This window comes from Phaethon aethereus (genome assembly GCF_964289735.1).
Source record: "Phaethon aethereus genome assembly, chromosome: 6".
In the NCBI taxonomy this organism is placed as follows: domain Eukaryota; kingdom Metazoa; phylum Chordata; class Aves; order Phaethontiformes; family Phaethontidae; genus Phaethon; species Phaethon aethereus.
In genome coordinates, this window is record NC_138580.1 from 32250473 (window position 1) to 32264018 (window position 13546).

The 13546-nt window shown below is 38.5% G+C and overlaps 1 protein-coding gene across 1 annotated transcript in view; it reads left to right on the plus strand.

The window, feature by feature from the left end:
• ANKRD44 (ankyrin repeat domain 44) overlaps positions 1-13546 on the plus strand; it is a gene marked incomplete at both ends in the record, with an annotated part of 76268 nt that overhangs the window by 39947 nt on the left and 22775 nt on the right. The window contains 2 exons of the mRNA XM_082001280.1: positions 2771-2854; positions 3856-3967. Coding sequence (XP_081857406.1) covers positions 2771-2854; positions 3856-3967 — 196 coding nt within the window. The remainder of the gene's footprint in view (positions 1-2770; positions 2855-3855; positions 3968-13546) is intronic.

The window sequence follows — 13546 nt, forward strand, 5'->3', positions numbered from 1 at the left end:
ACTATGTCATTTGAGCCAAAAAAATGATCCTGCTAGCAAAGGAATTTCTCTCAGATATATGCATAACTCCCTACTGAGTTGCTCTGACTATAAGCCAAATCCACAGATGATGTAGCGTTTCAGCTCTACAGTTTACCTTTGATGTAAAGCACAGTTTTGCAGCCACCCTGTCCTACTGAACTATTTACGCAACATTTTGTCTTCTGTTTTCCTCTGTGTGGTTTCCTTACCACAAGGGTATGCTCAGAGAATTTTCTACCTCTGCTTGGCAAGTCCATCAGAAGGGATGGAGCAAGACAGAGCAGAAGGAGAGCTTTTCCTGTATGGGCTGCAGTGACAGACGGACGTGTGGCCATTCTGACAGACTTTGTGGAAAAGATGGGATAGAGCTATCCATCAGTCTCTCTCCACTGTCAGAGCTGATAAAAATGCTCACTCTGGCCAAACAGGTTGCTTTTTAGAGACTTTAAAAAGAGAGAGGCCTGGGGAATATCCTTTGGCAGAATGCAGTGCTGTTCTTGTGAGAAAGGGGGAAAACAGCTGCAAAACTTAGAAATCCTGTGGTTAGTGGCTGCGATTTCTAATTCCCAGATACTTGCATGTTTTGGCAGTCTCTTCCTTATAACATACTGTATAAAAAAGGCTCAATTATCTTGTTAGTTCTCTCTTAAAACCGTTAGCGACCTGTATTTATTTGAGGTCATCCCATGTTTCTCTGTTTCACTCCTCTATACACTAAGGAACTATTTTTTTGGTGTCTTGTTATAGTGAGGTCTGGTAAAAATAGGTCTGCTGCATTAGCAGCAGAACACCAACCCAAAGCCACTGCAGAAAAACTTTGGCTTAACTTTATGGTAGAGGTTTGGATGCCATACCAGAGCCTTGGTAGCTTCTTCATCATTTGCTGTGATAATACTGATATAAAAAATGTCTCCTCTATCACAATCAAACCTGAACAGTGCTGGGAAGAAGGCAGCATGATCTTCAAAGGTCTATGCTTGGCATTATAATCAGAGTAGGCTTGTAGGAAGGCTTTTACCACTGGCTCTTTCTAATTGTGTCTTGCCAAAGTGAGGTGTTTCTTGAGGTGTTGAGAATGGTGATTCAGTGTGTGTTTTTCAGCTTTTGGCTCTTCCTAGGTGAAGTTGCTACATTTAAACAGCTCTTGGTTAACTTCAGGATGTATCTACTTCCATTACCAGAAAAAAAAAAAAAAAAAAAAAAAAAAGAATTTAGTTGCATCCTGAGCGTTGGCAGGTTGGCAGGAATATGTAGCCCTTATTTGCCCTTATAGTCCAAATCTAAATTGAATCTGATGTGGTGATGCTGTCTTCTCATTAAATTTTCCAGTTTGAGATGTTCTGGAAGCAGCTTTGTGACACAGATGAATTACTATTTGCAGTCCATGATTTAATAGGTCAGCATTTTTTTTTCCCTGCTGAATGGCAAAAAACTCCCAAGGTCAGGCAATCTCAGTCCAAATAATACTCATAATTATTTAACTTTGGATGTGGACAGTTAATGAGCAGGGAAAAATCTTAGTGCAGTGAGGTTGCCCTACTGTTTCAGCTGTTCTGGTAACTGTTGTTGCTTATGGTCTTCAGGAAGTAGCCTTTCCTGCCATGGAAATCGCAACCATATTTTCGTTAAATAGATGATTGCAGTTTCTGAGTATGTACTGTTTCTACAGATCATCATTTACTCTGTTCAGGGAATCTTATTTTAGGATCTCACTGATCTGTAGTTAACTGAAAGCAGATGCAGGTAGGACTTCAGCATAGCCCAGGTACTGTCTATGAGCTTACAATGTTAATATTCAGTGGAATTATTTTATTAATAAATTTTCTCTGAGTCAGTGGACATGAGACAGATCTTGCATTTGTAGAACAGCCCATTATTGCTAGCACCCAGAGGAAGAATGTAAAATACTGGTATTACAAATGGGAAATTGCATATTAAAAAAATAATGTACTGTTCTGCATTGTGCAGAATCCAGTCTGTAAATTGTGTGTTATATTGGGATTGAAATTAGCAAACTGTCCTTCTACAAACCTTTCAAACTACTAATCCATGATGATAGCAGTTTATAAATGTATTCTGTGTTAGCTTTGGTGTCCAAGAAAGATCACAAGCTCATGATTGTAAAATCACAAATCATAGTCTTCTGTCTGCCATCCATCCAGCTGGAAAGCAGAGAAGCCAAAAATGATCCAGGGTGTGCAGGACTATGAAGACATGCTGAGCTCTTCGAAGAATCTAGAGAACCTGACCAGGACATCCACAGAGAAAATGAGGAAAGTCAGCAACCCAGCTAATGCAGATTCAACATACACTGATTTAGTATCAGTGATTAAAGTTTCTCTAAATCCTAAAAGCTAGAAAAGAACTATCAGATTGCTGCAGGAAGAAGCAAGCTGTGGTAATCCTGAGTTCTTCTCTGCAAAGGAAACAAAATTCTGTGGGAGAAACGGAAGGATTCTAAAAAGTGATGACCAAACTGTTTCTGATAGAAACCAGAATTTTCTGGTGTGGGTTTTTTTTTTTTTTTCCCTGGCAGGACAATAAACTACCGTGTTGCAGTTGCCTCCATAGCTTGCAAAACTTATCAGTTGCAGACCCATGCAGTACAGTCATTTAACTTGTATAATTCTTATTGTTGGCTGGAGGAGGTCAACTCCCTGAAGAGGAGATTGGGGATGGGTTGCAGACTGCATCAAAATCACTGATATATTTTGAAAATAAGTTGCATTTTTCTATCCTCTATGCTAAGAAGAAAGAATATTTTAGGTAACTCCCATGAAAATGCTGAAGAACTTGAAAGAGCCTGTGAGATGAAGGAAAAAGAAGCTGCATTGTAAGTTTGGTGTCAGTAAAGCAGTGAGATCTCATTTCTGGAAAATGCCACTGCTTTGGGCAGTTTTACACTCTGCTTTTGCTCATTCATTGCTCTGCTAAACATAATGTTTGGCTTTAATGAGGGCTAACCTAAACAAAAAAATCTCTATGCTCTTCTCTGTGCACGTATTCCCTAATATTTCTGTTTCTGTGCTTGTTGCTGTTTCTTAATTGAAAATGTACTGCTTTAGTATTTTAATAATTCTTTAGTATCATGCAGTGTCTTATTTTAATGCTTTGCACTGAGTATGTCTGTTGCAAAATGAAGTAGCCAATGGCTTCCTCAATGCATTTACTCAGATCAACGTTTTCATCTAGCTGCTTAATGGCTTTTTTTTTTGTTTTAAAAATCCCCTTTTTCACATGACAGCCTTACATTCACTACAAATTACAAGCTATGGAAGAAAGTACTCATAACAAAATTATGATTTCTTGTTGGTGTAAGAAAAAATGGCAGAAGCTATAAAGAGCATAAGGGAGCCTTTGAAAAACACATGATTTAAAAAAAAAAGCCAACAAAGAAGAAAATATATTTCTGTGTGTACATGCCAGAAGATTAACTCAGTTAAGTCTCTTATTTTTCACCTTGCCATAGTGCATGTTTGGAGGCCAGTGGTTTGATATATGAGTTTTTATGTGAGTAGTAGCAGTTTTAGGCTGTTTACATCATGATACAGAGTTGTGTAGTTTTCTTTCAGGCTTTGTAATAGAAAATAATTTTTGTAATCTAGAGTAGGCGCAAAAGTTAGGTTGAAGGTTGTTTTTTATGAAGATAATCTTCAAAGATGAGTGGGGATTTTCTGTTTAAAAAATGGCAAGCAGCTATTGATGAAAAGTGATTTGAAGTGCTGCTAGAAATACAGAATTAACTGCTGGTTTTCAGTGCTACTCCCAGTTGCAGTGAGGGATGAGTCTGTTAAATATTGTGAGCTCACACTTACACTAGTGAATTGTCCACAGGTGTCTAGAGTTCCTTCTACAGAATGATGCCAATCCATCCATCCAAGACAAAGAGGGGTACAACACTGTGCATTACGCTGCTGCATATGGACACCGGCAGTGTTTGGAACTGGTGAGTGCTCAGACCGTTTTGGAAGTCTCTTACCTGCTGATATATATGTGCATATACTAGTATTATGAACTCCCCTGACAGTTACTATTTGAGTTCTTTGTATATTTAGAAATCTGTGAAAACCCGCAATATGGTGCAGTAAACACAAATATATGCAACCAGATGTATCTTAAAAACATGCTAGTCCTGATAATCCAGTCTTGTTCAACAAGCTGGTGCTTAAATGTTGTCTTTGAGTGGAGTTTATGTACGCTCAACTTATTTTTAACCGTGATCAAAATACTCCCAGTGTATGTGTATATGCCAGTAGTAAGGGATAGTTCCCAGTGCATGACAGTGTATGTGCCTTACTTAGCTGGCACATTATCGGGCTTGCAAACTGAGAGAATAAATACCTTTTGTCAGCTGCATACCTGCAGCGTCTTTTTGCTCTGGGTGAAATAATAGCAGCATTCATAAAATTACCATAATTAAGATTGACCTTTTGTGCAATGTAACTGTTTTGTTGTTGTTGTTTTTTAATATCCTGGACCTGAATAATTAAAAATTGCATCTCATAAGAAGCCCAAAATTTTTAGCCAAAAGTTGAATTTGGGAGATATGTAGTATGGATTTATAGAAGTTTGTGACTTGTAAAAGTAAGTGTCATGAAGATGGGTGTTAACTGAACTGCTTGATATACAGGGTGATCCAAATGATTATCTTACACATAAATAGGCTTTAATTGCTTTAAAAAAAGGTCTAATTAGACAATTGTATAGATATTCATGCTTTAGTAAGAAGACTGTGTGCTGTTTAGTATTTTATGTTGTTTGGGTCTTTCTTTGTTGAAGAGTCAAAGTACTTAATTATTGAAAAGAAGCTCTGCACAGCACATGCTGCTTTCACACCGCATTTACCAGCGCTGTCAGTTGCTGCCACCACAGGAGAAATATTGCAGCTGGCCAAGGTCAGGGTCACAACAGCTTGGAAACCTTGACCTATAATTACTCCAGGGCAGCCCTGGGTCAGAATTTCAGGTGTGATGATAAGCCTTCTAAGCTCCCACCTGTGAGCGTGTATATTTAGGACACTTAAAATCTCATTGCTCCTTTGTTGCTTGTGGCAGTGAGTTTGGCCTTTCCTTGTTTAGAGGCTTCTCCTAGAGCTGATCTGTTGTCACTCTGCCTGTGGGGATGAAGGGATCCTCTCCTGAGCCTGCTGCCCATTTGGAACAAAAGCAAATGTTCTTGGTGTTTGAAGGGCATATATATAGAGTAGCTTCCTCTGTGCTGTGTACAAGCCTATGCTTGTATGGCCACAACAAAGTACATTGCAACCTTACCCATGTCTTATCACCAGATTCTTGCATGATTTGCATGAGCAGAGACCTCCATAAAAGTGTTTTCACTGGGGGATTCTCTTTCAGCCTTTGTATCATAGTCCCTGTGTGCCATGAGGCATGGAGCAGGCATGGAGTGAGGTCTCCTCTCTTTCTTGTTGCTGTGAACATTTTCTGGCAACGTATCAGTTGTAGACAATGACCTGCTATCAAGTCCTAGTGTTGATTAGGCTTGCCAGACAAAAGGAAGAGCTGGGAGTGCAGTGCATATCAGAGGTGTTGGGTTTTCTTTTTATTTTAGAGGGTGAAATGCAAACTGTGGGCTAGAGAGAGCTGTGCAGCAAGTGTTCTATATTTGGGCAGAGGAATTAAATGTTTTTCCATGTTAGTCTTTCCATATTTGTGACTATAGCTGCAGTACAGAAACCCAAGGTCGAGCATCATTTCCAGTGTTATGGTCATACAGCTGTTCTGTGTACACTGGTGAAAGAAAACTGCTATGAATGTTAGCCTTTTGCACACAAAAGACCACTATTGTGTACTAGTGTGTCTGCCTGGAAGTTTCCTGCGGACCAGGATTTTGTTTAGAGGATGACAGGCATCTCATTTTCTCTCTGGAATACAAAAGCTAAATGTACCAGAAAGCATTTGTGTTCGATCAACAGTAGGACCACAACTCATCATCTTTGCACCCACTGTCAGAAGGTGATTCTGTTTTGTTCATGTGAGCAGCTGTCCTTCAGCTCTAGTGAGTTACTGAGTCCTGAGTTTAGTAACTTTATATTTCATAACAGTGACTAATAAATTGATACAGGCACCACCTTTACATTGCTTGGATTCAGGATGGCAAAAGGGCTGAGACCAAAGTCTTGAGTAGCTGAAATGTAATTATGCTGTGGGCATGAAATGGAAATAATCCTCGTGCCTAGGTTTATTCACTTATTCCAACATGAGACTCCCAGGTGTTAAGCCAATTGTTGATTCCTGTGCTTCAGCTAGTAAAATAGTGTCATCTATAGACATTGCAATCTTGTAATGCAATCAGATTGGTTTTGACTGAGTGACGGTTTTCATGGCTCTTGGAACGCTGTGTCTAAAAGCTGCAACAAGTAGTCATCTGGTGCAGATGGAAAGGAGCCTCTCTGTCTTGTGAAGGTGACTGGTGGCTTGGTCACAGTTTGTTGTGCTCTCTGTGGCGGACCTATGACAAGGACTTCGTCATGAACCATGATCTTTATTTCTGGTAGCTATTAACCACAGTACGTTGACTGCTCTAGTTACACATAGTTGAGTGAAGCATCCAATAAGGTTTAATTCCTTCTAGACATGACTTTTAGCTAGAGGCCCCTTCTTTTCCACATAGCAGAAAGAACAGTAAGTCAGTCATCAAATGCCGTCTTAGTCCTCAAGCCTTCTGTTTATCTGTTTTGAAATTTAAACCAACTAAACCAATGAGATCAAGAAAACTGGCAACACTCTTTGCCTTTTTTCTCTCTCCTGAGCTGCACCGGGCTCTCCTCAGTAATGGTGCAGGCAGCTGCAAGTTAACTTGATGGCTCAGTGTGTAGAGTAGGTGCACAAGGACAGCTGGTTATGTCTGAGGAATACTTGGCTGGTTTTATTGCTGTATCTTGGAAATACATTTTTCTTGTTGTTTTTCTTGTCTTTAGTGCTAATGAAAAGGAAAATAAGATTCACAATATTTTTGCTTGCTCTAACTCAAGGAACAGTGGGAGCCCAGCAGTCCCAATTCCATTGTAAATATGTCTGTAGATAGGCAGGGATATTTTTTATTTTGGTTTCACATGTGCAATAACAGAGATAAATTGATGTCTTTCTTAAAAGTGCTATCTTTGAACTGTATCACAGGAACTCTGACATATGGAACACTCCTTCCAAAATATTTCCAATCCCTTCCATCCTGAAGAATAGATTTTCAGGCAGGATTATTGAAATAAAAACATTCTTTTTCAGTGTCAAATTAACTGTTATTTTATTGCTTTATCCCTTGGATAAATACTTTTGTTTTTTATTGGTAGCTCATAGATGAAAATATCTAGGAATTATCTTCCCTAGAACAAGACAGTTCTTTATGGGCATAAAACTGTTAGAGGAAAGAGTTCATGTAAAATATGAAGCTTTAATTCTGATCAAAACTAAGACAAAGTAGATGCAACAATAAGCTTGATTTTATGAGTAATGGTTACTAGTATTTCTCTACAAGCACAATACTGAACTTTAGCAGAATGTTAGGGAATTATTTCAGTGTTCCAGAATATGTCAAGTTTATCAAAGACCTTCTAAAGATTAATTTTTTTCTTCCCCTTTCCCCTCTGGTTTTTATAATAGGTATCTAAAATAGCTTATTTCTAAATAAATGGTCACTTAAAAAAGAAAGTCTAAAGAAGAAGATGCAGCATCCAGTGGAGTTTCCTTCGCTGAGGGGGTCTGTGCTTTAAGCACCATAGCTTCCAGCATTACAAAATATTTACATGTTTGAGTACAGTTCAGGAAAGGCTGGTTTATCTGCAAAAATATTTTTTAATTTTTTTACTTTTGTGTTTACTGTGAGCCCAATACCTTGGCCAGAATTTTGCTAAATTTCTTTGTGGGGAGAGGAGAGGTATTAGGAGAAATAAGGATTAAGACTGAAAAAGTCATATCCTTTGACCCGAACAAATAAAATTTGTGTTCGTGTGTTCAGCCACAGAGCTCAATGACGGAAGCTTTTTTCCTGGAGGACCTTTACGTTGTCTGGGATATTAGTGGGGTAGCTGCCCTGCGATGAATGTCGTGATGTTGCTAAAAAGAGAAGAGTGGAAGCAGATTCTTGAATTCTTTCTCCATCTGTAAGGAGCCATTCATAAAGGCTGAATGGTGGTCATACATGCTTGCAAGCAACTGAAACTCCCATCTGCTTTGCTACTTCTAAAAATAACCTCACGTTTGTTTAGATTGGCACTGACTTCTTTGGTGTTCGGTAGTCAGGGGTATCAGTCACAATCACTGTCTGGTATTTTAGAGCTGATCACATCACTAGCTCCTTTGAAAAAAAAAGAAAAATGTGTTGGGTTTTTCCATTGAAATGATCTCTTATCACAAAACCTTATTGGTGTGAAAAGAATGAAGTTTAAATTGTAATTTCACATTCAAATTCTATCTGGAGAGCCAGTCAAGCACTTCGTGCGGGTAATAACAGGTTTCTGTGCATTGTTAGGGCAAACGGAATTAAATGCCTGTCTCCTGTAGTGAAATCTCTTCTCTGACTGTTAAGAATTGACAGTTATTTTTTCTTTTAATCTGCTCTTCTCCTTATTCCATCAGCAAATGAAATTCACTCTTTGGCTAATAGAAATTGAATTGGCACAGAGGCTAATTCATTTGAGGGTGGAAGGAGAGCACGGTTTAACCGAAAACTGCGTCCAAAAGAAAAGGCAAATCTCAGTCTGCGTGCCTGCCTGAAGCAAGGTGATCCGCACGGCTGTCTGTGTGGGGAAGAAGGGCCAGAGGGAGATTTCTTTCTAGCAGAAGGCCATTTTGGCCACGCAGTGAAAGGAGAAGCTGGATTTGAGAGAAAGAAAACGTCTTTTTATTAGACTGGCTGTTACCACTGGAAAATAGTTAAGCCGTGCCTTCAAACACTTGGCTCCTTAACCTGTGGAGAAATTGTAACCACAGACCCATAAACTTTTGGTGTGGCGGCTACTAATTATATGTGTCTCTTCTCAACAAGAATTTGTCCATTCATCCATCTGAGAACAGGACACTGGTAATTAGTGACGAGTGAATCACAACTGTGGTTGAGATAGATGTTAAAAAGCCTTTTGCAACATGGGGATCTGGCTTGGATGCTTGTCCAGCGGCAGCCCCTAGGCCTCCTTCTGGCCCAAATCTCTCTATCTGGGGGATGCATTCTGGGTTTTCTCTTTCATAAATGCCTGTCCATCTCCACGATCAACACCCTCTTTCTTAAAGGGAGTGTTTTGTCTGAAACCAGTGGTGATAGTGTTTTGTGTGGTGAATGACACTGTACCCATGTCTGCAAGAGCTTTTCCCCCGTGGAAGCTCCATTTTTTAGTGGAGAAGCGCAAAGTCATTAACTCGAGTGGTTCTAGAAAGGAAAAGAACTTAGGAATGTAATGCTTGAAAATAATAAACCTAATTTGTCTGTCAGTTCTAGAACCCCCCAAATAGTGGTAGATTGATTTAATTACGTAAGTTTTGATGTCAGCATTAGTGAATATGTACCCAGTGGTTAAATGATCAATAAGGCCCTATATATGCTAGATATGCCAATATGTGTTAGGTTATAGAAGGGCATTTTGGCTTAGATTTTATGCTTTGGAAACTAGATAATTTTGATCCTAAATAATGTTTTCTAGAAGGCTAATGCTGCTTGCAAACTCAATGAGTGCAGGAATTTACCATTTGCTCTGGCACCTTGCCGGCACTTTGGCTTGTAGGATAGGAGTATTGCCTAGTATCTCTGAGGCTTATTTTTTCTGTCTCTGTCAGATTTTGCCTTTTTTTTTATTTCATATTTTTATTTTCCTGGGGTGGAGAAGTAAGGCACTTAAATCTGCTGGCTTCTGGCAGACAATAACAAGGCCATTGCAGAACTGCAGGAGACATTTTTCTTTCAGTTTGGAAAGAGGTCATGGACTTCTGCTGTTGCCTTAAATACCTGTCTGTCTATTTGTGTGTGTGGTGTTTAAATGTAAATGTGTGAAGAATACCTGACTCCCTTAAAATGTACCAAATCCAATGAAAAGGGCATTTGATCATGGCATATGTCATTGTATTATACTGTGTAGCTCAGAAAGAGCTGTGGGTGCTGGGATTGTAGGGGTGCAATCAGGCTTATTTATACAAGGCAAGATGTTTGCCTGCATGAGCAGACTTTCAAAAAGAAACTGTCACTGTCGGTATTTGTAGGCTTACAAAGTGATCTAACTTCACCAGGCAGAGTCTCCCACAGTGTGTGTATTTTGTACCTGTATATCTGTACTTTGTCAATTGAGTAGATTGATTTTAAACATCCTCATTATTTTCCTCTTTCCCCTCCTCCTTTAATGAAGTAATGCAACAGGTATCTATTCACAGTGGCTGTCTGACAGTAGGCAGTACTCTCATTGCTTCAGGAGTATTCCATCCATAGGTGGACAGTGTAGAGATGGACGCACACAGGATCAGGTCTTGGTTTATAATTCTCTTCACGCACTGCTTGCAGTGCAGTTTATTCTACAGGAAAAATAAAGCAAAACAAAACCCCAAGAAACACTTGCAGATTACAATTATACTTGAATACTTATGTCTTTAATGATTCTAACTGACATTTTTAATCAGATTGGAAGCAAAACTCCACTGGATATAGTGAGTAAATGAAAAATGATTGCATGTTGTGTATTTTTGTTTTTATTTAAAATTCTTAGTATTTTGAAAATCCTTGCATTCACTCTGATAAAGCCTGAGGAAGAAGAATCACAACTCTTAACTAGCATGCCATGTACTTCAAGCAATTGCATGCGTGCTGCTTTTGTTTCAGTTGGATTTCCTTCTTGCGGTTGCTTACAGGCTCAAGCTTTGCTAGAAAGTCTGTTGCTTTTCCTCAGTCAGTCTTAGGAGCTGTGAGTGAAGTGCACGTACCTGACTGGCATGATGTTTTTCTGGATGTTAAAGTAACTTTGCATTCAGTAATGTGAAATGGAACCAACACTTGTCTGTTTTCTGGAAGTTTGTGGCCAATTTCCAAGTGGTTCAGAGAAGAAATGCAAATTACACGATTTCACATGAGTCTGAATTTAAAAAGCACTTGTGTGTATTTCACAGTAGAGGCACAAATGAGAGGAGAGTAGCAAAAATACCATTGAAATGCATATTTGAAAAATTGACTGTGGCAGTATTTCACCAGCGCTCATATTTTCTAGCTAAAGAGGAAATTTTTTAAGGATAATAATTTCTCTAAATAAAAGTCTTCCTATACCTTTTACACAAGTGTATGAAATTTTGCAAAATCTTCACTGGGTAAGAGGGCCCTTAAACCAAAGTATGAGGCTTTACAGAACCTCTGAGATAGAATTTCTGGCCAGAAAGAAAAATGATATATGTGATTCGAGTGTGAAAGTTCCAGGTTCATATCTCTGCTCTAACTGATGAAGAAATTGGACTTCTACATCCAAGGAAATGACCAACATGTTATGCTGGCTGGTACTGGGTAGGATCTCTTGCTCTGCTTTGGAGCTGTCCTGCTTCGTATAAATACTCACTGGGTGAGAATCTCCTGTATAACCCACTGAGTATGGCACTCATATGGCTTAATATGAAATGATTTTGTATGAAGTGGAAGAGCTCCAACAGCAGATTAGTGTCCCACGTGAGAACAGCCAGTGGCCTGGAGGTCTGCTCCAACTTTGAGATTTAAATATGTTTAAAGACTTGAACATTGTCCTCTTATATGCCAGGTAAGTGTCCTGTTTGCATGGTGGTGACTGTTCTGGTAGGGTATTGGATATTTAAACTCTGTACTAGAAGAGTTGCATGGAACTACTAATAAATTTATTCAGAATGAGTCTACCTAAGCTCTTGCAAAGCTTCCTGCTTATGTTACTTTAACTTCACCCATAATCTACGCACGTGAGTGAAATGGATGTAAACACTGATTAATCTGATTTTTAAAGCCTGATTTTAGGAAGACATATCAGACACTGGGATGAGGATGTGTATTGGTTTTAACCTGATCAAATTAAAATAATTGGATCATTTGTATTTACAAATATGGAGAGAGCTTATAGGATTGCTTGTCTTCCCTGAGGATATGTTTGTACCACTTCATCTTTGAATTATTCAATCAAGAATAATTCTGAGATTTAAAAATGTGCTTCCCTGGTATAAAGTAGTACAGAGGTTGATTCTATTACTCTTTTCTATCTCATATGAAACAATTGATGAGAGTCTTCAGTCTTACACTTGCTACTTGCTGGAAAAGCCTGTATTTAAAAGCTGCTGCTGCTGGCATGTTTTCCCCCAGTAGAGACAATTATCTATTGCAATTTATCAGGAAAGATGACATTCAAAGTGACATTCTAGCTGATATATTTTTATTCAGTTATGAAAGTGACATTAAAAAATTGTTACTAATTGCCACTTCTGAATGACCTTGTAAGTAATAAGCTACATTGCTATGTAATTATTGCAGAAGAGCAAGGTTCAACTATTTCTTTTGTCTTAATTGCTTTTTGATCAGCTCTTCACATGTGTGAAAACTTCTGAATGCTGTTTGCTTAATAACATTTGAGAATAAAGGCCATTTAGAGATTATATACATGTAATCTAATGTTTTGCCATTTTACGATTAGTATTAATAGAACGAAACTGTAGAAGTTCATTAATAGTGCTGGAAGTATGCATGCTGGAATGTAGAAGTTGCTTTACTCACTAAAATAGTAAAACTCTCAAAGAAGAGTCACTTCAACCTCAGTGGTAGTTAGATCAAACCTTTGACTTAACTGCCAGTAGTGCACTTAAATGGCTGTGCCTACAGGTGTGGGTGCATGACAGCTTGTACAGAATCACGCGTTCTGTTCTCTTTCAGGATTTGAGAGAGCACCCGTTGTTACAGTGTCTATGGTTTGAAGTTGCTTCTGCCGTCTTCCTTTTAAATGTATAGCTTAAACCTTTCATGCATGATGAAAGTATTATCTCCTTTTCTGCCTAATGGTAATTTTAAATTACTGAGATGCTCCATGAAGCTTTTTTTTTTAACCAGAGATGAATTTTAGAATATATTACAGTCTATAAGGACAATCGTAAGCACTATTCTGACTCATTAACTTGGCACATCTGACTGAGTCAAATAAAAATGGAGGGAGGAAAAAACCCCATATCATATCCTCCCATATAATCCTTTATTATAACCACAGAATAAAATCAAGCAGTAAAGCCTCTTATGTCTGTAAATACCTTTACATACAAATAAAATAAAATTGTAAGAACTGTAAATGTTATTAATCTTCATACAGAGCTGGGGAAGAGAAGACAGTTTATAATAGCAGACTTGTAGCGCTATTAGTTTGTAACAGTAGAACTGAATAATTGACATGTTTTATCTTTGTCTGCATCTCTCTCCCAAAAGCATTCAAGTTCCTGTTTCTGAATGTGAAGAAGACTTTACAAAATAATTACATACAGTATTAAATAGTGCTGTTATGGGAAGTGAAGGGATTGTGCTGGGAGTTTCCAAGAGGCAGAAGGAGAAGTAA